We start from the raw sequence: 24,972 nt of genomic DNA, 5'->3' as shown, positions 1-24,972 counted from the left end.
TAAGCTGGGATTGTTGCAGATTTTTTGCAGCTGAAATTCAAGTGCATTATAAATAGCCCATTGTTTAGTTGTAACTGTGAGAGATCAATATTAAAGGTATATTTAGAAACTTTATGACACATGTATTATTGACATGAGCAATGTACCTTACATTATGTATATATAACCATTATAGGTACAGTATTTAATGTACAGAAAATGTCTTAACAATCTATATATATCTGAATCTCTAAAACTGTTTCGACATTCATGATTTAGCCAGCTGTCTTCAGAAATTGTGACTAGATGGGTGGAGAACCTGATAATCCTGTGTCTATATGTTCTGACACAAGATCTGGTATTTAATTGATATAATTAATTAAGTGAGGTGTCAGTAGACACTTACCAATTGTCTTCCATGCATGACCTTGTTAAAAATCTGCAACCCCAAACAAGATCTTTTATATACATATATATATATATTGGTGTACATGTCATTTCCGACAATTGGCTGAAGTTTATAACCCATACAATTTATGTACTGTAATGCATGAAAAATGTGTATAAAGGCTATCAGGGATGTATATATATATTCAATCATTTAATTTCTTGAGCTAGTATAATTTGGAGCATAGAATAGATAATTGTGTCAAATTCCTACAACACTTTTATTTGACAGATACCAGGTACGTATACATGTGTGGACCTGATAATATGATCACAAGTCTTTTGTGCATTTTCTGAAATTTTCATCTAGATAATTAGCAGAAAATAAAGGGATATTTTATGGGATGGTTCGATTTCACGAAGAATATTATTTCCTCAAACATTATATTGATGTCATATATATATGACTAAGATTGGATGAGCTTATATAATTATCAAGAGTCATGTTCAGGAAATATAGGGTGGTATTAAAAGAAGCCTGGGTCTGGCCATAAGATAGGCCCTTGATTATATGTTGTCAACTGAATGTACAGGAAATACCAGCTTATTGATTTTCAGATCAATTTCAGTTTCATAATTAAAAGATCTGAGTAGTTTTATGTAATTAACTTGTCCAATTTCTTTGTGATGAATTACATCAAATGCCGCAGTCCAACTGAATTATTTGTCTGTGATCATATGGTGTTCAGAAAATTAATTAGGTGTAAAATGTAGTACATTGTATAACAGACAGATATACTGTGTTGATTGATTATATTATATTTTGTGCAAAGACTAATTAATTTCTTGTACACCAATTGCTCAGTACTTATACGCGAGTACTTAAAATAAACTTGTGTTTTACTTTAGATGCATATGAAACTGTCGTGTAGTTCTTAGAAATGAGGATCAATGCATATGGTTGGGGGCCATTTACATGTTTATATATACCGGTATATACTATAGCCGGCAAACTTTACACAACCTAAAGTATGAATTCCCCCAACACTATGTATACAATTTTATTTACCTTGCCTGGCATGGGTATACCTATTGTACTGTATTAATATTGTCGACCGGTATTTGTGTTATATATTGTGTTATTGTAATGAACGCGTACGTATGCCTACATTGATTTTGTGATGTTATGATAAATATGATATATTACCTTGGGGACAATAGATGTACAATGTACATAACATGTCTACATTTAGTTAAAGAATAGTTCATATTTATGATGGTGAAATGAATTTGATTTAAGCTTGCAGGCAATCATTTACAAGTTAAAAGGATTTTAGTTCTACATGTATATATATATCGTGTGAATGACTTTTAAAATTCATGATTGATGCATGTATAACCTCAGTGATGTTTACAAATTGCATTTAGGTGCGATGACTTTCTTGGTCCACGTGTACTGTACAAACATGTACAGATTTAGTTTTAGATAAGGAACATTTATTTCATATACCGGGTATATATACTTTCAGTAGAAAGTTTTTGGCGGCAGGCCAATCCATAATGAAAAAAAAGGGTTTTCTAATTTCCGAATAGCTAGGCTACATGTAGATACATGTACATCATATTAGCTGGCTACTCGGTATCCAATTTAAATATTTATATTGATGGATAAATTCAATATTTAGATACATTCTGTTCAATCTGTGACTTGTTCTGATATTTCAATAATGAAGATATACATGTTTGTGGAAATACATTTGTACACTATATATCTTTTTACGTCCATTTTATAATAAAGATGAGCTGGATTTCAACAGGATATCAACTTGCAGCAGGTTAAGTTTTATTAAACACTGCTAAATAAATAATGTGCATATACCCTTCACTTGCTAAATTGCTGCTACAAGTGTAAATATACTAGATATTTAAGGATTAACTTGAATATATTTTTATGTTATGGAGCTATAACACAAAAAAACGGAGTGTACTCTAAATAAACCGCAAAGCGGTTTATAATGAGAGTACACTCCAGTTTTTTGTGTTATAGCTCATTAACATAAAAAATATATTCAAGTTAATCCTTATAATTTAATCTACTGTGCATGATCCCTGTGAAAATCAACTTTATAGATGGACTCTTTTTCTCTTAGAAATTATTACGCCGCTGTATCAGCCAATCAAAAGCGACGTTACAAACGGCGATGTCATTTTTTATGTTATGGGCTAATAACATAATTTTTTAGGCCAATGAAAAGGTTTGTTACAAGCGAGATGAAATTATATGTAATTAAATTGTTGGTTACGTTACTTTGTCCGTCCAATTAAATGACCATAGCTGTTGATAGGACGTTAAACAATACTAAACTTAACTTTATAAGGATGTATACCCACAGTAGGATTAAAGTAGGTTTTCAGCTGCTATATTCATTCATTGTATCAAAAATTTAAAAACTATTCAAATTCAGGCCTACATTAATATTGGAAATGAGTATTGCTTACATTTATACTGAAATATTTTTGTGAACATAATTATTATCCATTTCCTGCCATTTAAACTGCTGAAAATGTGCACTAATATAGCACAGCAATTGCAAGCATTTATATACATTCAGTATTACAGGATTTATACAGCTGGGTTTCAGCAGCTGCAGAAATCATGCTGTATCGTAAACCAAAACAGTAGGAATAAATTAAAAGTGACCACTTAATCATTGCTTTTAATTAATGTACATACATCTTTTAGAAATAAGTAGGTTATTATAACATACATGTAGGTATCTTCAGTGAGAAAATGTATCAGCACTGCTTCACAGCACAGGCATTTGTTTCTGTCAATAAAAATAGTCCTCACAAAAAAGCACACCCTATATAGCTACTCAAAAAATATTTTATTATTAGGATGTGATTTTTTTTCTTGGGACTTTTTTTTGTGAGGACTATTTTTATTGACAGTTCTAACAAATGCCTGTGCTTCACAGCACTCGGGCGGCTGAGTCAGTCTGCTATATTTTGACTTTGGTAGTGATTTACATAATATTGTATACAAATATAGCTACTTACGGACACTCTCTCTACCAAAACATGGTCAGGTGTACATGTTAGAGGACACAGAAATATTTTTAAACATGGCCCCCAAAGTTATATAATCAACTTACAAGTTTGGTGAATGGTATCACATAATACGTACATTGTATATACACTACATAAGGAAATAGGTCAACAGATATGACTATTTGAAGGCTTAAGGTAGCTATAGTCTGCTTTTCTATTTCCTATACTAGATTAATTTTAAATGGCATGAGTCATCTATATGTATGAGACGTTTCATTTCAAGGTTGGTCTTTTGTATGGAACATAATGCCTATTAATTGGGTTGATAAAACCACACATAAACATGCTTTCATGCATAACTTTTTTTCTTTTTATGATATATCTCCCAAACTTAATGAGCAGAATTCAACAAAATGTGTATGCTTCATGTGTCCTTTGGTCAAAATTTACACAAATAAATTAAGTGGCTGACCCTCATCAGTGCTAAAGGGCTGGATCAAAAGGGGAAAAATCAGCCGATTTGCTTGCTTTTAAATTATCATGGCGTCTCCTCCCAAACTTATTGAGCAGATTTCAACCAAACTGTAATGGTAGTATAGGGATCAAAAATCCTACAAATAAAGGGGCATGACGTCAACCCATTTGATGGATGAGGGTCAGGAACATCAAGAAAGCTAGCTGATTTCATTCAAATGACTAATTCCTTCCAAACAAATATGGGCAATTTTTTTACCCAATTGTAGTGGCAGCATCCGTTACTTAGGGATTAAATGTTAAACCATTAAAGGGGCTGAGGATCGGGGTCAAAAGTGTTGATTTGGAAGATTTACCTTGAATGACATTAAATCTTCCAAACTACTAGGCAGGTTTAATTTAAATCTGACAGTAGCAGTTGGTAGCTAGCATCTTTAGCCCATGAGAATGAAATGTTATACAAAATAACTGGTTGACCCCTACAGTTCTTTTTTCCATATGACTTGACAGATTTCAACTTGACTTCCTAAATATCCAATTAGAGTGCACGTGATTAAAGATCTCTATTAAGAGCCTTTTGTTTGAAGATACAATGGAAACCCTTTTTTCTGGCATGGCTACATGTTACAGCTTAAACGAGAAGACACTCGCGGTCATCGATATCCCCTGCTCACAGTGCAGTTAAAGGTCATTAAAAACATGATGTATATATGACAACAAGTACAGTAGTTTTTAACCAACTCAATAAATTTTTATAATGTAGTTCACTAAAACATAAAATGTTTGCCAAATTCAGCATCTGCTGCATATACATGCAATCAGTAGATGAACCTTTATAGAGGGATAATTCATGCAAGCATAATCTATATATATCACTTGTAGTAACTAAGATCTGACATATGCGAACGATTTTTCTTAATCTGAAATATACAGAAGACCAACAGTTGTTAATCAAGGCACTAAAATTAAAGCTTAAAATTAAGGTCAAATTCAGCATCGGCAATATGCAATTAGTAAAATCTATGCATAACATTTATAGTAACAAATGGTAACCAAGATGTTAGTGCGACCAATATTCAGCAAAGATATATTTAAATGGAAAATTGATTAAATATCATAAACAGTGCCAATGGAATTGTGAGCGAAATTTAACATGTGCAATTTTCCAATAAGCATCCGCAATATGCATTCAGTAGAGCAACCCTAGATACCCAATTGGTGTAGATATACACAACATAGGTCACTTAAGCTCGTAGTACGTAGGCAATTGCAAGATATAGATGAGAGCTTCTTAACCTTACATGAAGATAAAAGCAATTGTTCTCAACCAAGTCAATGAAGTGTAAAATATAGGTCAAAATCAGCATCTGCAATATGCTTTCAGTAGAGCAACCCTAGATACCCAATTGATGTTAAAATAATCAACATAGCATTTGTAGAAGGCAAGATATAGATGAGAGCTTCTTAACCTTACATGAAGATAAAAGCAATTGTTCTCAACCAAGTCAATGAAGTGTAAAATATAGGTCAAAATCAGCATCTGCAATATGCTTTCAGTAGAGCAACCCTAGATACCCAATTGATGTTAAAATAATCAACATAGCATTTGTAGAAGGCAAGATATAGATGAGAGCTTCTTAACCTTACATGAAGATAAAAGCAATTGTTCTCAACCAAGTCAATGAAGTGTAAAATATAGGTCAAAATCAGCATCTGCAATATGCTTTCAGTAGAGCAACCCTAGATACCCAATTGATGTTAAAATAATCAACATAGCATTTGTAGAAGGCAAGATATAGATGAGAGCTTCTTAACCTTACATGAAGATAAAAGCAATTGTTCTCAACCAAGTCAATGAAGTGTAAAATATAGGTCAAAATCAGCATCTGCAATATGCTTTCAGTAGAGCAACCCTAGATACCCAATTGATGTTAAAATAATCAACATAGCATTTGTAGAAGGCAAGATATAGATGAGAGCTTCTTAACCTTACATGAAGATAAAAGCAATTGTTCTCAACCAAGTCAATGAAGTGTAAAATATAGGTCAAAATCAGCATCTGCAATATGCTTTCAGTAGAGCAACCCTAGATACCCAATTGATGCAAGTATATTAAATATAGCACTTGCAATTGAAGTTGGCAAAATATAGATTAGAGCAATTCTTCTGAACCAGGTGCATTGACGGACCCCATTTCTATATCCCCCACCAACTCGTTGAGCAGGGGATAATAAATTATATCTCAGAAAAAAAATCCATTTTCACACACATGATCAGTTTGACGAGACAACTAGAACATTTCAATGCACAAAAACTTCAACTTTACAAGAAAGTGTGTTAAAAGCTTTAAAACTTAATTGCTCTGCTCTTTAAAACCACAAGGCCCGGAGACCTGACATGTATAGCCTGTAGTTGCTGTGTTAAAAGCTATGAAAATAAATTACATTTGCCCATGTATTTAAGGTTGCATTGATAAGGTGTTGAGCAACATCGCACAACTTTCTTCAGTATAATTTAGAGTTACATTCCCTGAAGCAATGATATTTTGTCTCGATTGCTAGGCTTGCAGGTTGGAGGACTGCTCAAATTAAAATAAAGGATTAAATACGATTTGAAAGCTGTAACCTAGATATGATTGATTGAAATTATATATCAATTCATCTTACCTGTTTTTTGCTAAATTTATATAGTTACAAGTGTAGAGTGGTACTGGCCCTTAAGCTATGGACCTCAGTTTTCATACTTGACTGTAGCTGACTATCTAATATATATGACTTACAAAGGAAGACTTTCCACCTGGCTGAGCTGATCCTAATCAATAGGCTCAGGATCACAGACTTTAATATATGTAGCTGGTACATGTACACGTAATTACAACAGGAAGGTAATCAAGATACCTTCGTAATATTTTGTACTTACAGCTGTATGATATGGGAACCTGTTGACAATGTACATATATATGTGCTATATTTGTGTAAATTTTTTATTACAATAAAAAATAATATTTGTCGGGGAAAAAACCCAGATGGAAACTACACGTTTNTAAGTACTGTACTAGTAAATATGTGAAATGACAAACTCACTTTGAAGGTTGGCTTTCATACACATCAGTATTAAGTTTAGATCAAAAGTTACCTCAAGGTGCATTTACTGTTAACATGACTCGATCAAACAGATTAGAGGAAAGAAGAGAAAAGATCGAACTGACAAAGAACTAATGAAGATGGTACAAAGATGGGTGCCAAGATCCCTCTGGGATCTCTTGTAAATAGTAATTGACAACATTCAATTATAATTTAGTCTATTGCATTGAAAAATATTAAAGAAAACATATAATATTTAGCCGATATCATGCTCAGGCCTCCGGAAACAGTAAAATTTGCAAAAATGGTGAAGCGACTTAGAACTGAATATTGTAGACATTTTTTATTTCAATATACATTATGTATATGCCTTTGTCATGCATGTATGCTGGACTTATCATGTAGCATTGCTTAGGTTAGTCACAAAAACACTTAACATTTTTTAGTGTCAGTGTTCTCGATCTATATCGCAGATCCGGTGTTGGCAAAACCACACATCAACATGCGCGAGCGCTATATCATATGCATGATACTAGTTACTTCAATATTATGGACAAATATAACTGAAAAATGTATGTGTGTGCAAACTCACCGATCCACTCATTTATCATATATTCAATGTATTTCACTTATAATGAATTCATTAAATTGCAGTATATGACATCATATATATATTTGTACAAGATAAGACACCAGTGAAGATATTTGTTCATGACAATACACCTGAGGCCGTTGATTTGTACATAATGGATGTAATAAATCAATAGCCTCGGGAGCAATATATTAATTACCAGGTATCAATATCAACATGATGACACTATTTGTACATTATGCTCGACCGCATGGGTTTTCTCCGGGTACTCCTGTTTCCTCCCACACCAAGACCCCCATCCCCATGCGCTAACATCCGGGCCAACAAGAGTGATTAATATAAGTTGAAATAACTTGTTTCATAATTGTTGTAAAATAAATAAAGTTTATATTATATAAGTAATAATGACAGTATGATCCTATACTGGCACTGGATCCTAACAAACAAATGTTGGTTGGATGTGTATACTTAGATATATATATATATATGAGCAATGAAGTGTAATGACGACAGTGCAATATACTATAATAAACCTCTATAAATATATACTTTACTGTACTTATATTGGCCTGTGGTAGCTATAAATACCGGAGTTACCACACATACATTGTATACTGGTATGTACTACTAGAATGATGTGGTAGGCAACATATATATTTGGCAAATATCTCTGTACCTGTAGACCTTCACACGAAGTATAGTGTTATCTGGTACATGTACATCCCATAGCTCCTCATGATCATAGTGGGTGAAATTTATTAAAATGCCAAAGATAATATCATATACAAAAAACAGATTGGGAGGGTCCCCCTGAAAATAGCAATGATTTTCTGTGATTAGACAACAACTATCTCTCACGGTAAATGCATATGTCTTTCAGGTTTCTAAAAATGTCTGACTTGTTCTAAAACAAACTATGAGGAAATTAAACAGATGTTTACTTTGAAACTTAAAGAGATACATGCATAAATCAGCTTCAAGGAATTTATCCATCGATGATTTATTTCAAAGATTTGAAGAAAAAAAAAATGTAAAAATTCATCATAAACAAAAAGTCAGATTCTTTGGAAAATTGCATTACAAATCTTAAGTTACAAAATGTATGTACATGTATTGGTGTTTTAATTTTTGCCTTGCTGAATTGTGAATATAAAAGTATAGTGTAAGGTGTCCTCCAATTTCCATTTTCTTTGAATACTTCTCAAAAATGCATGACTACCAAAATAAATGCAGCATTTTGGGAAGTGCTAGGTCATAAATGATCCTTTATGTGGTGCTGCAATGCAACAAGTTTGATCCTAAAGGTTATATAATAACACACTGATTGATCAAAACTATTCTAGCTAAATTTGAATTATATGACTGCCCTGGCAATAATAATATAAAGAGATGTATGACTTTGTAACTTGTTTGTGAACATATTCATGCCACCTGCATGCATTTGCTTTTGACAAATTACATGTACAGTGCAAATGTATGTTTTTTGAACGTCATTTCAGTGTGTACTGAATTTTATAATGTAATTCCCTTGAAGCCAAAACCTACAAGTGTACTTGTACCTGTATACATTATGCATATATGGCCTGTTATAAATGGAATGTCCCAGGGTAGAGCTAGGCAACCAGATTGTCAATGCAAGGTGACTTAATGAATATTGATAACATTACACGTTATCTCTATCACAAAATTCCTAACACCCTCTGCGGCAATTCACAGAATAATTGGCCAGAAAACGTTTGCATAAAAATCTTAACAGTTGACGCAAGGTATTATGCCAGATTTGTTGCAGGATACCGTAACAATATTTGATATAATAAATAAATGCATCCTCCCTATTTTCTCTAGTTCATAATTAAGGGTACATATAATTCTATGATTTAATTACCCGATGAAATACTTTGACAATCAAAAAGCATTTATCAGGATGTTGTTATCAATTGAAATACGGTAATTAAATGAATGTCAATTAAAAAAATACCATAATTTTAAAAGTTAAATCAGTCATTGATGTGAGGAAATTTCAATGTAACATGAGCATGATCACATCATGATCAGGAGGTGTAATACATAGGAGTAACAAATTTGTTATCTTATCCTCCAGGTGCTTGTACTGTCTAAATTTAGTTAATTATTACTCAGCCTGATATATATGCTGTGTTAGTTGGGAACACCCAGCCAGTGAATCTGGTACAGCAATTATTTATCTGATAATTGTTACTCTATCAGACCACATTTGTGCTACTTTTTAGGACCTGTTCTGGCATGTTACACCTGTACAATTCCCCCACCCCAGACAAAAATAGAACATATATCATATCTTGTCATTCCAAGGAAACTTGTAAATATACTCTAGATCTCTGAAAGATATTCCAGAAAATTATTTTTATGCTCAAACATGAATTCTGTGATCTCACCAAATTTCTTTTATTTTGTTGAAATTATGTAACAGTCGAAAAGTAGATTTAAATACAAATCATTGATATAGAATAAATTTGAACCAATTCCAAGTTAGAAAAAAAACTGAAAATATTGGAAAACTTACACTTAATAATTACCAAGGTATTGGAAATACAACAGTCATATATATATAGTGCTCAAGTCTAGATCCTTGCTCCAGTGATAAATCGAATGGATTTAACATTTCTCAATAAACTTTGGAGAGTTTTGGATTAAAATGTAGAAAATAATTTATGAAAAATGAAAAGAGTTCTATAACGATTTTCCTTTTTCACTTAATTAACTATGGCAGTAGGGACTTGCTCCCCAAACCTCTAAATAAGCAGGCATCTTGTCAATTCGCGCTAGTATGCAGACATAATCATCTCGGATGGAAACACTTCTCTGTATCATTTCTGGGAATAATTTCACATTGTTTTAACTCCCTAAAATTATCCATAAATTATTATGCTATAATTGTCATTGTTTTTAGCACAGAAATAACATAAATTTAACGGGAAGTTCTGTGGAGGCCAGCTGTACATGTACAGTCAGGCACTTGAAACTATAGGTCTTTGCACATGTACATGTGTGTCAATGAATGAATACATTGCATTACAGAATATTGTAGAATCTAATTAATACCTAAATTTAGCTTGGAATAACACAAACAAGACTTGATGTACCAATCAGGTGATCGTAATCTATTTCACGAGTCACGACACAAGTGAAAACCCATTAATAACTGTCTATGCACTTTAAACATAGTCATTTTTACATATACTTACTGTACACTTATTTTGTTTACATCTTTGCTACAGCCATTGGCAAGGTCATAATTGAGATGGCAGTAAGATTTTTAATGTTGATAGGGCCACTTGCTGGAGGTGTCAATCATTACTATCAGATGTTGTAACGTATGTAATGTAATCTAGCCAGAATGTAATATATCACAACCCTGAAAAGTAGATTGGGGACAGTAGGAAATACTGAGGTATATTTGTACCTGCAGTGTTGCAAATTGAGCGAGCAGATCAGTTTTACTAAATTCGGTGTTCCATATCCTTGAAATTCCAGGGGTTGCATTCTGTAATAAATTCTCTGTGAAATGAAGATATATCAAGAGTAACCTTTGAATTTAGAAAATACAGTCCTTTAATTAGTACTGTGATCCAGGGGCCGCAGTGCCTGCATGAGTGGTATAATTATAAGGTGTCTGACCGTCTACAATCACTATCCCTCAACCATGGCCACTGGGTCACAGGTTTGAGGGGCAGACACCAGGTACACCTTTAATGGGCTCATTCCCCGAACACCAACTCTGGAGAATTGAAAGGAAAGTGTTTATATAGGAAATCCTTTGAAGTTTAGTTATATAGCATGCAACAGTCGCATCAAGCACAGCGGGTAAACGTTTTGTTATAATGTCCATGTTTCCATTTTGAAGTTTCATCATGTAGCCTGTTTCAACTAAGAATGTCCAGTCATGTAGATATGATACTAAAGTCAATAATAAAATGGATAAAAAGTTTTCATTTCCTACATATAACTGTAATACACATTTAACACAGAACTAAGTAATAGAAAATAATCATTGAATATTAATTTTTACATTATATGAAAAAGAAAAATAACATGACATTATATGAAAAACAAAATTCCTTAATTTAAGCCACATTGATACTAATGTCAGCAATAAAATACAGTTTCTATTCCTACATATAACAGTAATACACATGTAATACAGCACTAAAAGATAGCCATTATTAAACATAAATATAAATGGCTGGAGGTTGGTGTTTGTTTCTCCTGGTACTCCGGTTTTCCTCCACCCACCAAAACTGGCTCGTCCCTAAATGACCATACCTGTTAATGGGATTTATTACACCTCTACTTTATTTACTCTATATAAAAGTAATTGGTTAAATCGAATATATCCCCACTTTTGCCTGAGTGTGTTTTAGTCCTGTGTGTTAGTCTGTGAACTAAAACACACCTACACTCGGGTGTTTCCGCCGAGCCAATCAGGCGAGAGGTGGGCGGAGCTTGTTACCGAACTCGGCAGTGACGCGCGAGGTGGGCGGAGCTTGCTGCCGAACTCCTAAGCATTTGGCTCCATTGCCATCAAAAGGGTATTTGGGACGTGAAGCTATACAGCTTATGGTTTACAAATATTTTCTAGTTAAAACTATCTCTCCAGTGTGTATCGGTATAATAAAACGGTTAAAGTATGGGGTTGAGGCATATATAGCAAGTTTCTGGTGTCCCTTGACCATGTCTATTTCCCTCGGCTTCGCCTCGGGAAATAGACCTGGTCTCGGGACACCAGAAACTTGCTATATCCCTCAACCCCATACTCTAACTGTATAATAAAACACAAGCAAGCCAATTCAAACTTAAGTACACTAACCCATCCTCTGACCCTCCCACGTTTAAAAACTTGCAGCAAACAGTACAAATACCTATAATAGCAATTATGCCTGCCCAAAGTACCAACTATTGAATTTAATTAACTGAACAAGCACCCAGCAATATTTCACAATATAACTGGCCACTTCTCATCATCATCACAGTTGACATTAACACTGTGCCTCCTACAAATTAACACTGAGAACAGTGTTTGTAAAGTTTGTCATAGATTTACATGTTTTTAGATCAACACTGCATGCTTTAAGTCTGGCATATGAGTGACCTGTGTAATGAGGTCATCCCTATTTGACAGACATACATACATGTTAAGACTGACAGTGATCATGATGGACTGGCTTGACCAGAGTCACCTTATAACACCTGCACAAGGTCACAAAGTACATATGTTTACTTCTGTCTAAATGGAGCTCATCCTCATCACAGACTTACATAAAATCTAATTCCGTGTCTTCATTGACCAACAGTTGTACAGGCAATGCCAATTGAATGTTGATAAATTATAACTCGCTTACAATAATTAGTCGAAAACTTGCATTTATCTATTAAATGTTGAATCCTCTGATGGTATTTTTACTTAGGATATTGGCAGAATTACTCAAGTGCTTGAAAGTTGGTGATTGCTTAAAAAGATCAGGATATATAAGAGTGTGTTATAAAGTTTTCATAGAAAAAAACCCACAGAATTTACATGTGATGTTCTCTTGCTGCGAATCAGAGACACATTTATTTTTTCATAAAAATCAATCATAAGTGTTTGATATCATTTTTACAAGATCAAGTGCAGCCCAAAAGAGGAGAGTGGGGGTGACACAAGGGCACATATCATAGACTTTTGCTTTTCACAGATATAAACCTATAATTAGGGGAAATATCTTCACAGAAATATCCTGCTCTACGCTATAACAAAATAGATTCTAATAATACATTTTCTACAAAGGTTTAACAGCCTAAAAAAACTCTTTTAATGTCTGCCACAATGTTACCCTCAAACTCTAGGTACAATCAAACCTGCATCTACCTGCCTGAACTCTATAGCCTGACATTTAAATGCGTTCAAGTGCTTCAGTTCTTACATATAATTACAACCAAACAGAGCTGATATCATGAAAAAAATGTATAATAAGGTTCTCTATTGGCTTAATTTGTAGCAAATTGTTTTTCTGTACATGAAGTAATAGTACAAAAAAACCAGCTGTTGAACTGAAAAGTTCATAGCCCTGCCAGTCTATATTTATGGCATGTTCTTTTATATATGGCCTTAAAAAACTATTGAAAATGTGTACATTACATTTGCTTGCTATAGTTAATAACCATTGTCTAATATAATTAATTATAAGCCATTTTGACAGACAGTATACCTGAGATTGATCTAAATACATAATCATTAAAATGTACTTAAGTTTTTCAACATTTCCTTTATTGATAAAAAAAATCAGTAAATTAAATCACCAATTGATTTTAAGTCACCAGGCTGTAGATATAGTACAGGAAAGATGAGCTCAGGTGTTCCCGTTACATCTAGTTGACAATTCTCTGTTATCAATTTAATTGATTGTCATTTTAATAATAAAAAAAAAACTTTCAGTTTCTATTCATCTCACTACTTTGTGAAAGTTATTTTACATGTTACCCATGCATGATGTTAGTTCCAGTCTTGTAACTTACTAGGGCATACAGAGCTGTAAGTACTTAAATATTAATTATAAGGTAATTGCATTTTAATTTAGAGGTATATATTAAAATGTTTTAATTGACAAAATGATCATGATGTGTATTCTGATAAGGACACCAAGTTTAGATGTATTAATAGACCTCAACTAAAAGTAATTCCTCCTTTACCCGGACTTCATCTGTCCAGGGAACTAAACTCCCTCAGCAGTTTCGAGGGTGCAGACTAACTCCATAGACAATCTCTAGTGTATCATTTTTCTCACAGATATGACTGAATTGATTAAGATGGAGCTGACCAATTTATGTAGGTTGTACATCCATTAATTGTAGAACATGATCATGAGACAACATAGTCCGAATTATTCTGACGTTTTATCGACTTTTTTCATATCGGTCTGTCGTTGACTCTAAAATATCAGTTTGAAGTGCGCTCCGGGCGCGGGTCGCATATTTCCCGCATATTATAGAGGGCCGGAGTTCTGACGTTAATCGACGACAGACCAATATGAAAAAAGTCGATAAAACGTCAGAATAATTCGGACTTGATACAACAGTGCTGTCAATATTGAAAAAGTAGATTTAGCTCACCATAAGTTTCAAAAATTGAAGTTGACATATTGCTTTTAAAAGACATCTGTGCATTTTGTATCAGTGTATTGCAAGGTTATGGTTCATTTGACCAGCAAACCTGTAATCAATCACGAAAAGTGAAACCGATTCCCATCACCGTTGTTTATATATGAACCCACCAAAAGCACTTTAAAACAAAACCCCTTTCAGTAAAGTACACATGAACTACATAAACAGCTAGGTCATGTTACTTGCATGAGTCATAGTGCTTGTGTATGGTGTTTTTTAGACTGGCCCTCATCTCTAGAATATTGAATCATTTAGAAAAATATAATCTATAATAATTTTGACCACTTTGATGTCTGATTCTAAGTTCTAAACTAGGGGGAGATAAGCTAGTAGTAACATGTAGCCAGGAAATTCTTCATAAAAACTTAGGGGCTGGTAGTAGCCAGTCTAGGTCTTTTTGATAGTACCCAATGCAAGCACTATAACACTTTATTGTCACCAGATCTCAAAATGTAAAAACATGCATGGCAGTGAATATCATATTGATAGTGACCATTTCATATGGTTTCAGACCCTTCTGTTAGTAAAAACATAGTTGCTTAAAAACACCTTTTAGAAGCACAATGGTTGCCAATACTTTTTGTTGTTAATAAACTTTTTCACCCCTGAAGACACATTTGAACCCTTAAAATTCAAAGGTTGGAATAGTTCATTATGAAACTTCAGGGGTGAATAAGTTAGGTTACAACAATGGGTCCCAGCTGCAGACACTCCTAACCGTCCTGTTAACAAGAACATGTTCACACTGTTCCTGTTACCACCTGGTTGCAGGCTGACACATCATGATCGTATACCCTTCAACAAAAGCTAATAAAACAGTTGCATGTAGGTTTTAGCAGATTATATATGTATAACAAGCCTGAAACCTATATAGGGCATTTGTTACACTGCAATGATCTTCCTTTACATATGGCACTTCGCAGGTGAACAAATAACATAAAACCATTTATGAAAAAAATAACAGCTGAGCAATGTCAGCATCAGTGAGATATATATATTTGATATAGAAGAGATCTTTTGATGATAAATTAATCACATTTGTAATGGTTGAGGTCATTCTTTCATCTATATATGGCAATTTAAAATTAATTAAGTCCAAAACCCAGATCAAGATAGTTTTATTACTTTCCTTTCGTATTGAATTTTCCCCTTTGGATGCAAATTTGTATAACTTGCCACAGACTGGTCCTTATTAAAACAGGAATTCAATATATAATTAGCTGTGATTGGCTATTGACAAATTTATTTGCATAAATGTGATGATTACATTAAATTACCATGCACCAACAGAAGGAAGTATTTAATTCTGGTAAATTGTAATAAAACTACCCTATTGTGACTCAGCGACTTTTAAAAGCAGAATTCTGCTTTGAATTAGTAGGTTTTCAGCTATAAAAGAGAAGTTAAAAACGTTGTTTCTTAAATAACTGATGATAATCGTGCAAGGTATTTCACTGAGATGATCTTTTAACAAATTTTACAAAAGTGCTTAGCAATGCAAGGACCCTGTAATCCATACAAAACGTCATTCAGTTTATCTTCAGGAAAAGTGTGTTTGTTTATAGAAAGAATACATTTTACCTGTACATCTCTGAAATCTGATAAACCCCGGTTTACATTATTTACAGTAAAACTCTTGAAAAAAGAAACCTTGTCCAGTAGTGTACCTTACATTATTACAGTTCTGATATAGAATTATTTATGACTGTAAAGGCATCAAATTCCCACACTTATTATTCGTCGTATATAAAGACATGACGTCGATTGTTTCTGAAGAGTTAATCGAGTGTGTACATTTACATAAGGACGATGTTGGCAGCGATAACGTCACTTGACCTTCACATTGACGTGACATTGTAACCCTGAGACAACAATACAATGATATGTTACTCTTGCCGCATTGTATGTCAATGAATTTATGAATGTTCATTGAAATTACATGCATAATTGTTTTCAAGGTTGCAATGTGTATATATATGTACAGTAACAAAAACACATGGAACAGAATTCAGGTATTGAGCACTCTTTTCATAGTCATCCCCTAATATAATCACTTTTAGCCGAAGACAAAACTTTAAGTAGCTATATGCATAATGTAGGTCCAGGGTTTTAGATAAGCTATGAAGATTTATATTCATTTTGTCAGGACATTGTCAAGATATACAATGAGCAAAACTTCTAGATGTACAAGTCAATTTAAACTAGTTCTTTCTCAATCTGCCAATTGAATCAACATACCATATAAAATTATGCTGAAAAATGTAAGTATAGAATTGAAGGTGATGGTATTACAGGAAATCCCATGTTAGGGCAGGTCAAGATGTCTTAATTATAATAAAATAATTTTCTGTGTTTTTTTATTACAGGAGGAGTCTTGTCCGACAGTCTAGCCCTCTTCACTGATGTTTTACACCTGGGCAGTGACCTAGTCAGTTTTCTCATTTCCCTCCTCGCCATCTACCTGTCGAAAAAACCCGCCACTAAAACCATGTCATTTGGATACCACCGTGCAGGTAAGTTCAGGATCATATATAACATGTTACTAAAACTGGTGTCAATCGAAAATATGACCAAGCACTAAAAACAGGTAACTCCAATAAAGTGTATAACGAACCCATGGCCATTACTAAATTTTTTAACGATCCCTTACCATTGTGGAAGACTGTAACTTTGCATTATAAACCAGTTTTATTTGGCATGGCTCATCTTCTCTAGCCAAGTGTTTGATGGAGTGTGTACGAAGCATAGATGGGCATCGCTGTACCTTTCTATGTTACTGTATACTGGGAAATAATTATCGCCTTTTTCAATTTCCATAATTAGAGCAAAATAACTTTTACAGAAACATATAAAAACAATATCATAAACAAAACATGTGAAGGGCAAATTTAATATTTAGCAAACATTTTACTGTGTGAAAATTATTTCTGTAAAGTAAACCATATGCCTTGCTAGCAGGACTATCTAAAAAACAGATAAAGATAAAATAGGCAAAATGTTATCAATAACAGTGGTCTGTGTGTAAATATAAATTTAGCATTGCTAGACTTAGGGTTTCGAACCATGGACCTCAGATTGATAATTACTGTCACTCTAACCAACAGTAAGCTATATATATAACTACCTGGTGGGGATGGGGCTACGGTGGCCAAGTGATCAAGGCGCCCGACATTCTGCTACAACTAGCAGACATTCATGGTGGCCAAGGCAGTCGCATGATAGTAGCTGTAAGTTGATGGTTTTTCTCCGGGAACTCCGGCTTTCCTCCATGTTCATTAAGGATTTATCAGTGGTACTTATTAAAGGCCAAATTAAGGGACACGGTGGCCAAGTGGTTAAGGCGTCTGACATTCTGTTACCACTAGCCTGGCTCCACCACTGGGTCGCGTGTTGGAGACCTACGTACACGTGGGACAGTCGTCGGGTACTGGCCATAGGTTGGTGGTTTTTCTCTGGGAACTCCGAAACAAACCAAACGTAGCACGTCCTTAAATGACCATAGCTGTTAATAGGACATAAAACACAAACAAACCAAACGTAGCACGTCCTTAAATGACCATAGCTGTTAATAGGACATAAAACACAAACAAACCAAACGTAGCACGTCCTTAAATGACCATAGCTGTTAATAGGACATAAAACACAAACAAACCAAACGTAGCACGCCCTTAAATGACCATAGCTGTTAATAGGACGTAAAACACAAACAAACCAAACAAACCAGCTACCTGGTCAATGGTATAATACCCTTGCCCAAGTGCGCTATACAGTTATGTCCAAAATGGAATTAAGGTATGGTTAAAATATACGGAAAATCTAGTATTTTGCCGCAGTGAGACGGATCATTAAGTTTGAAATCATCATGACCAAGCAGGTAATTCCGGGTAGTACCTGTCAGTGAAATGGTGTCAGATCAAACCCATCACTAAAATCCTGTTGACAGGATACCATCACACAGGTATTGCCAGGTAACCCATATTATCTCCACCTGTTATGTTGTTTGTAAATTATCATGGCCGATCAAGGAGCAGTGAGTCCGGTTGAGAGTAGTAGCCTAGCTGCCCCTTATACCAATATAGATAACAGACTAGTATGCGATTTCATCTATATTTCAAATGTCTTACACTGTGTCACCATAAAACGTGTTGTACGAGGAACAATTTCAATGACAATTTAATGTACGTGTACTTGATAAGATAAAGAATATCATTAATGTGTTCAGGGTTTGCATCCTTGCAACTGTAAACTAAGTCATATGAAAATAGTATTCACAGAGGATATAGGACAACTGACATGGTCACTTTAATTTGATATTTCTCTGGAATGTCAAAATGTCCCCCAATTAATGTCTTCTTTGAAATCCAAGGATAACCCGCTCCTGGTACACATACAGTTGTATCTTCTGTACATGTACACCCTTGGAATTAATATGTCATGACAAATAAACGAGGCCATCTTACAGATGATACAATATATAAAGTTATGCTTTTGTCAGTTTTGTCAAGTGTAATGTTGTATCTGTCTCAAGAAAAAGACCTGGGCCCACTTGTATAAAACATCACAACTCTTGAGATTTCCCATAGACAATACATTGCTTGAGATTTTCCTTAACTTTGAGATGTTTTATACCAGTGGGCCCTGTGTACTAGATATCCCATGAGCTCTCCTTAAAAGTTTGGTTATATTGGATTGTTAGTGCTTTACTTCCTATAAACAGCTATGGTCATTTAAGGACGTGCCAGGTTTTGGCGGTAGACAGAAGCTCTCATTAGATTCAGCTCTTATTTTCATCATGGTACATGGTATGATGACATCTGATTACATTTTAGTGGTCATCAGTGTCACTATTTAAGGTTCAAATGTCACAGATAAACTTCACCAACTTTTGTAGTAAAAAGGGTGTGTCCAGGATTTCTCAGTCACTGATCGACATGACTTATAGCATGATTACTTACGATCGATCTTGTCCAGTCATTGGTAATCGCACGACAACTCGAACCACCAGTCAAACGATGACCAATCTTAAGAGCAATCGCAGTATGTGATCGTCAATTGAGATCGTAGCAAATAGTGACGATTGGTTGTACGTACCTTCGCCAAATTGCCACCAGTCACATGATCGAGAAATCGTTCAATCCAATGTGACTTCAGAGGCCTTAGCGAACCCCTGCTAATGCTAGAATTGTTTTATTGTGTAAAACAAGTAATGATAACCAATATGTTATCATGCATACTTGTCCATGGTATTACAATAGGAAACAAAATATGTTACATGATTCCCTTTCATTAATTACGGCTGAAATAGTTGTAATTGAAAAATTGCTGCACTATTAACTTTGAGTAACATGATAAAACCAGCTCCAGATCAGGAGTTAACACTACATTGATTGTTAATGGTGTTTCCATGTTTTATAAAGTCCAATTATATATGCATTGTACTGATTTATAATTATACTATCAGCTGCTATTACTGATACTTATTTTGATTGGTGACAGCAATTTCTTGCCATTTATTTGTATCATCATCATGTTTGACCATCCTATCATGCCACAGATCTGTTGTGGGAGAGTGATGAGAAAGCTAGTATTTACCTACGATTTGTCTCCAATGATAACTGTGATGATTATACTGTATACTGATCCTTCAGCTTAAATCAAACCCTTATAACACCCAGTTCTCCAACTATGATTTTTTATCCAAATTATGCTGATCTTTTTGAAAGAAACAAAAAACTGATCCCACATTTTGGCATTTCACTTCAAAAACAATGGGAAACTTCAGATAGATATTTCCGTCATAAAAACCAGAATGGTACCAGATATTCCTCCATAGATAATTTGAATCCAAATGTGGAGCTATATATGCTTACTAGTTACACCAAAAAGAAAAATCCAAAAATCCATGAATATTAAGACATCAAGAATACACATTGTAGCATCTGTCGCATACCCTAATGTACACTGATGGTTCCAAGGACAGAGGAAGGCTGCAGTGGCTTGCATTCTTGCATACAAAATTTCATCCTGCCAGCGTGCATCTATTTTTACAGCACGAATAGCAGCTATCTGATTGCCTTAAGTGATATTGAAAATATTAAGTAACAGGAGAGTTATTTTAGACAATGTATATTTCTAACCCACGCCAGGCCCCGTTAGGAATGTATTTCCAGTTTGGGTAATACCTTGTCTTTATACATGTATGTAAACAATCAATAACTATTTTCCTCGCATGATCTCCTCCAACCATCATTGAGTGCCTGTGCTCTAATCAAGTGAGCTAACTGGTCAGTAGTGTTATCCTGGCCCAGTTACAGGTATATCCAAATTGAAATTAAGGGGAGGTTATACTGTATACATGAAAATTCTACTGTGGAATCTCGAGCAGTGTTTTGCCAGCAGTGGGACAGGGATCCTTACTCATTCACCCCTGAAATTTGATAATGAACTATTCCAACCTTTTAATTGGAAGAGTTCAAATGTGTCTTCAGGGGTGAATGAGTGAAGGAAAACTAAGTTGTGTAGGAGGTTTAATTTGCAACTTCGCATATGTGTAGAGAACTGAAGTCTCATACATCTTGGAAGAGCCTCGTCTCTTACATTTCTTGAGTCTGGCATGAATTGCTAACTTAATTAAGTCTCGCGTGTATGTAACTTGATGGTTAAATACATGTAGTTGCTTTGCCAGCCATCATTGTGTGATCAGTTGTCCTTGGTCTGTATGAACAGCTGGTGCCAGTCATTGATTGGGTTTTCCTTGACAGCAATGACATCATCAGGACTTGGAAATGCTGTATCAGGTCCCCAAGGGCACCTAAATTATTAATCGCAGATGGAGGGGTGCAGGTGTGAGGTAGGGGAGGGGCTTACAAAACACTATTCTACAGACATTATGTAAATATGAATTTTTCTGCCTTGAAAAAAAAATATTATTAAGGTAGTATTAGATAACAATAAGTATTTTTGATATTGACCCTGCTTAAGTAATGTGGTTAACTAGTGATGTAGGGCTGTGCAGAAAGGAAACTGTGTTCTGTGCTTGAGAAAGATGCTTTGTGTTTATTGGAGAGATGATTGTCTAGTAGGGCAGTCACACGCAGAAAGAGAAGAGTTCCACAACTGACAACACCAATTTATCAAGGTTTTGTATCCTTAATAGATCTACTAGGGCAGTCACAAAGAATGAGAAGAGTTTCACAACTGACAATGTATTATTATTTTCATAAACAAACAGGAAACAAACGTTGGTGCCAGGTGAAGGACGGCCTATTATAACAGTCTGATCACGAGTCGGGGATCGTGTACAGATAATATCAAGATGTCATCTCATGAACATGTTTTATTATATCGGGAAATAATCCATATACTTTATTTTTAAGTATTCAACGTTCTGATTGCCTTTTGTTACCGTTATTCTGTTCCGAAGAGTTGTATACGCTTCATGCGGCACTATGAAATTTGTGTTCTGTAATGTGGCTTTAATTGTGCAGTCATTGCATGCAATTCAAAACCAATACTTCCATTTCATTGTACTTAAATTTTCAAACAAACCCTACAAAAGTTTTGTCTGGTCATCATACATTGTTTCACTGAACTTTAGTTTTACATTATTTAGCCACTGGTATCTTGGGGTGACAAGCATTGGTTGGATTTTTATGCATTAAACCTTTCAAAAAAATGAAATATTGCTGAATTCAGCAGGAACCTTTTTATAAATATGTATATCATCTACTCACAGTTACACTATACATATGTATATCATCTACTCACAGTTACACTATACATATGTATATCGTCTACTCACAGTTACACTATACATATGTATATCATCTACTCACAGTTACACTATAAATATGTATATCATCTACTCACAGTTAAACTTTATATCAGCCAATTAGCGACAGTTAAACTTTATATCAGCCAATTAGTGTCAGGTTTATATGAAATGAGTTCAATAAGGAAACAAAACCAATTTATATTGCAGTGGGTGTTATTTATTACATCAATAAATTTATCGCCATTTGAATAGAGAACTTTAAGATTTTATGATTCCATATTGGGTTAATTTTGTATGTTTTTTGTTTCCATAAAAAAATAATACACCGATAACATTACAGTTTTAACGGTACATTTGTTATGACATGCAAAATATTGGAATTTTATATTTAGTTTTGTGTCATATTTATTGATTGAAAGCTTAAACCTGCTAAAAGTGTCTCCTACAGATCTATACGGGGCTAAAATAGTTTTTGTAACACCTGCAAAACTAATCACACTTGATCATTGATTTATACGAAAAGAAAAAAAAATACTCCTTGTACAGATCGCTCAGTGATATTTAATATTTGCATACAAATTGCTACCTTTTATCATGTACATGTACTCAACACATGTCTCCAATCAAAACCAAGCATGCATGTATTAGTTACAAATGTATCAATATCTTTTTATGTATATGCTGAAAACAGCCGTTTTGTTATAATGATCAAAGCCATTATCATATAGAATGTCATATTGGATGGTTGTATTAAAAATATACAATAAAATCAATAACTTCAAAGTCTCTGTGAATATGCACAACTCTGCTTTGTACCGGAGAACGTCCTGCTTTATTTTCTCCTTAATGATGTCTTCCAAAACATCTTCCAGAACGAAAACGTGTTTTTAAACATTTTTCAGATGAGGGAATATATTGTTGTTAATTTAAGTTAAAATATTGAAGCTTTACTTGTTGGCTTGTTTAAATCATACATATTTAAGTTATGATCATGGTCACCTTCTAGCTAATTTGCACAAGAGGGAATTTCCCTTTACCTGGTAATTAACACAATTTAATTAGCAGAGGCTGCAGACTGGGAGGCTGGAGGTTACTGTATAGTGTCGCTAAAATAGACTACAATTACATAAACTGATATATATGTAATTGGACCCCAGAGGTTGAAGCCCATCACTGTCATTGTATGCATATTACTTTACACCTGTATTACTGCAGTCACAAATTCATGCAAAATGCTGTGCATGACATATTCATGATGTCACTACACATACCTTACAGTGCATTAAAAGCAACACATCAAAGAATCTTTAAAACGTACGTCGTATAATTTATCAACAAATACCAAACCATGAAATCTTCGACGTATTTACATGATAATTATAATTCAATGGCAGGTGCCAGGTGGGTTTTAACTGATCACTGTTCAGCTATTAATGTTGGAAAATTTTGTAAAATCATTTTTCACAAATAAATTTGATTATTTATGTATATTTGTGGCTGGGCGGACATTTCTTTTTCTCTTAAAAATGCCAAGAAGTGTCTATCATTCAAGTCTTAAAATTGAATTATTAATTCAACTTCTAACTCTTATATCATTAATTGTATGCCATTTGTGTGATGTTAACAGTATAGCTTAAATGTTAGTCACATATTTTTATAATTGTTTTTTAATTAATTTTTTATTATTTTGAATTTCTATTTTCAGAGGTTCTAGGGGCCTTATTCAGTGTGTTCATCATATGGCTGGTGACCGGGGTCCTGTGTTATATGGCCGTGGAAAGAATTACAGGAGGACATTACACAAGTGTCAAACCAGATGAAATGCTGGTCACAGCTTCCCTCGGAGTCATGTTTAATGTTGTGTAAGTCAATCATGTTGTCAAACCTGAGGAATAATATAACCATCCCCTACCTTGAGGGTGCACATGAGACAGAGAAATCTCAATCCTGAGGGTAGATTTTTTTCAGTTGTCTAACATGAGGCTATGCCGAGATATATCTGTTACACCCTCAAGGTAGGGGATTATTATGTCTCCCCTTCGAATGAAGGGCGACATGTTGGATTAGTACTGGTTCTTCTTCATCTTCTTCTTTTGGTTCTTGTTATTGTTCTTCTTCTGGTTTTTAGGTCACCTGAGACAAAGTCTCAAGTGACCTATTGCGATTGCGTTTTGTCCGTCGTCGTCCGTCGTCCGTCGTGCGTCCGTAAACAATTTACATTTTCGACTTCTTCTCCAAAACCCCTGAACCAATTTCAATGAAATTTTGCAGGGACCTTCCATGGACAAAGGTCAACAAAAATAGTTGCCGGTTTAGTCCTACGCCCCCAGGGGTCTGAGGGGCGGGGCCAAAAGGAGTCAAATTTACTAAAATTTCAAAAATCTTCTTTTCCAAAACCCCTTAACCAATTGCAATGAAATTTTGCAGGGACCTTCCATGGACAAAGGTCAACAAAA

At 34.4% G+C, this 24,972-nt stretch overlaps 1 protein-coding gene across 1 annotated transcript in view; it reads left to right on the top strand.

Annotated features, from left to right (window-relative positions):
• Positions 1-24,972, top strand: part of LOC110445102 (probable zinc transporter protein DDB_G0283629) — a 36,075-nt gene that overhangs the window by 2,227 nt on the left and 8,876 nt on the right. The window contains exons 2-3 of the mRNA XM_021489497.1: positions 17,109-17,255; positions 24,222-24,378. Of these exons, the coding sequence (XP_021345172.1) occupies positions 17,109-17,255; positions 24,222-24,378 (304 nt within the window). The remainder of the gene's footprint in view (positions 1-17,108; positions 17,256-24,221; positions 24,379-24,972) is intronic.

This window comes from Mizuhopecten yessoensis, unplaced genomic scaffold (assembly GCF_002113885.1).
Source record: "Mizuhopecten yessoensis strain PY_sf001 unplaced genomic scaffold, ASM211388v2 scaffold2711.2, whole genome shotgun sequence".
Taxonomy (NCBI): Eukaryota; Metazoa; Mollusca; class Bivalvia; order Pectinida; family Pectinidae; genus Mizuhopecten; species Mizuhopecten yessoensis.
This window is presented reverse-complemented; position numbering and strand designations above follow the sequence as displayed.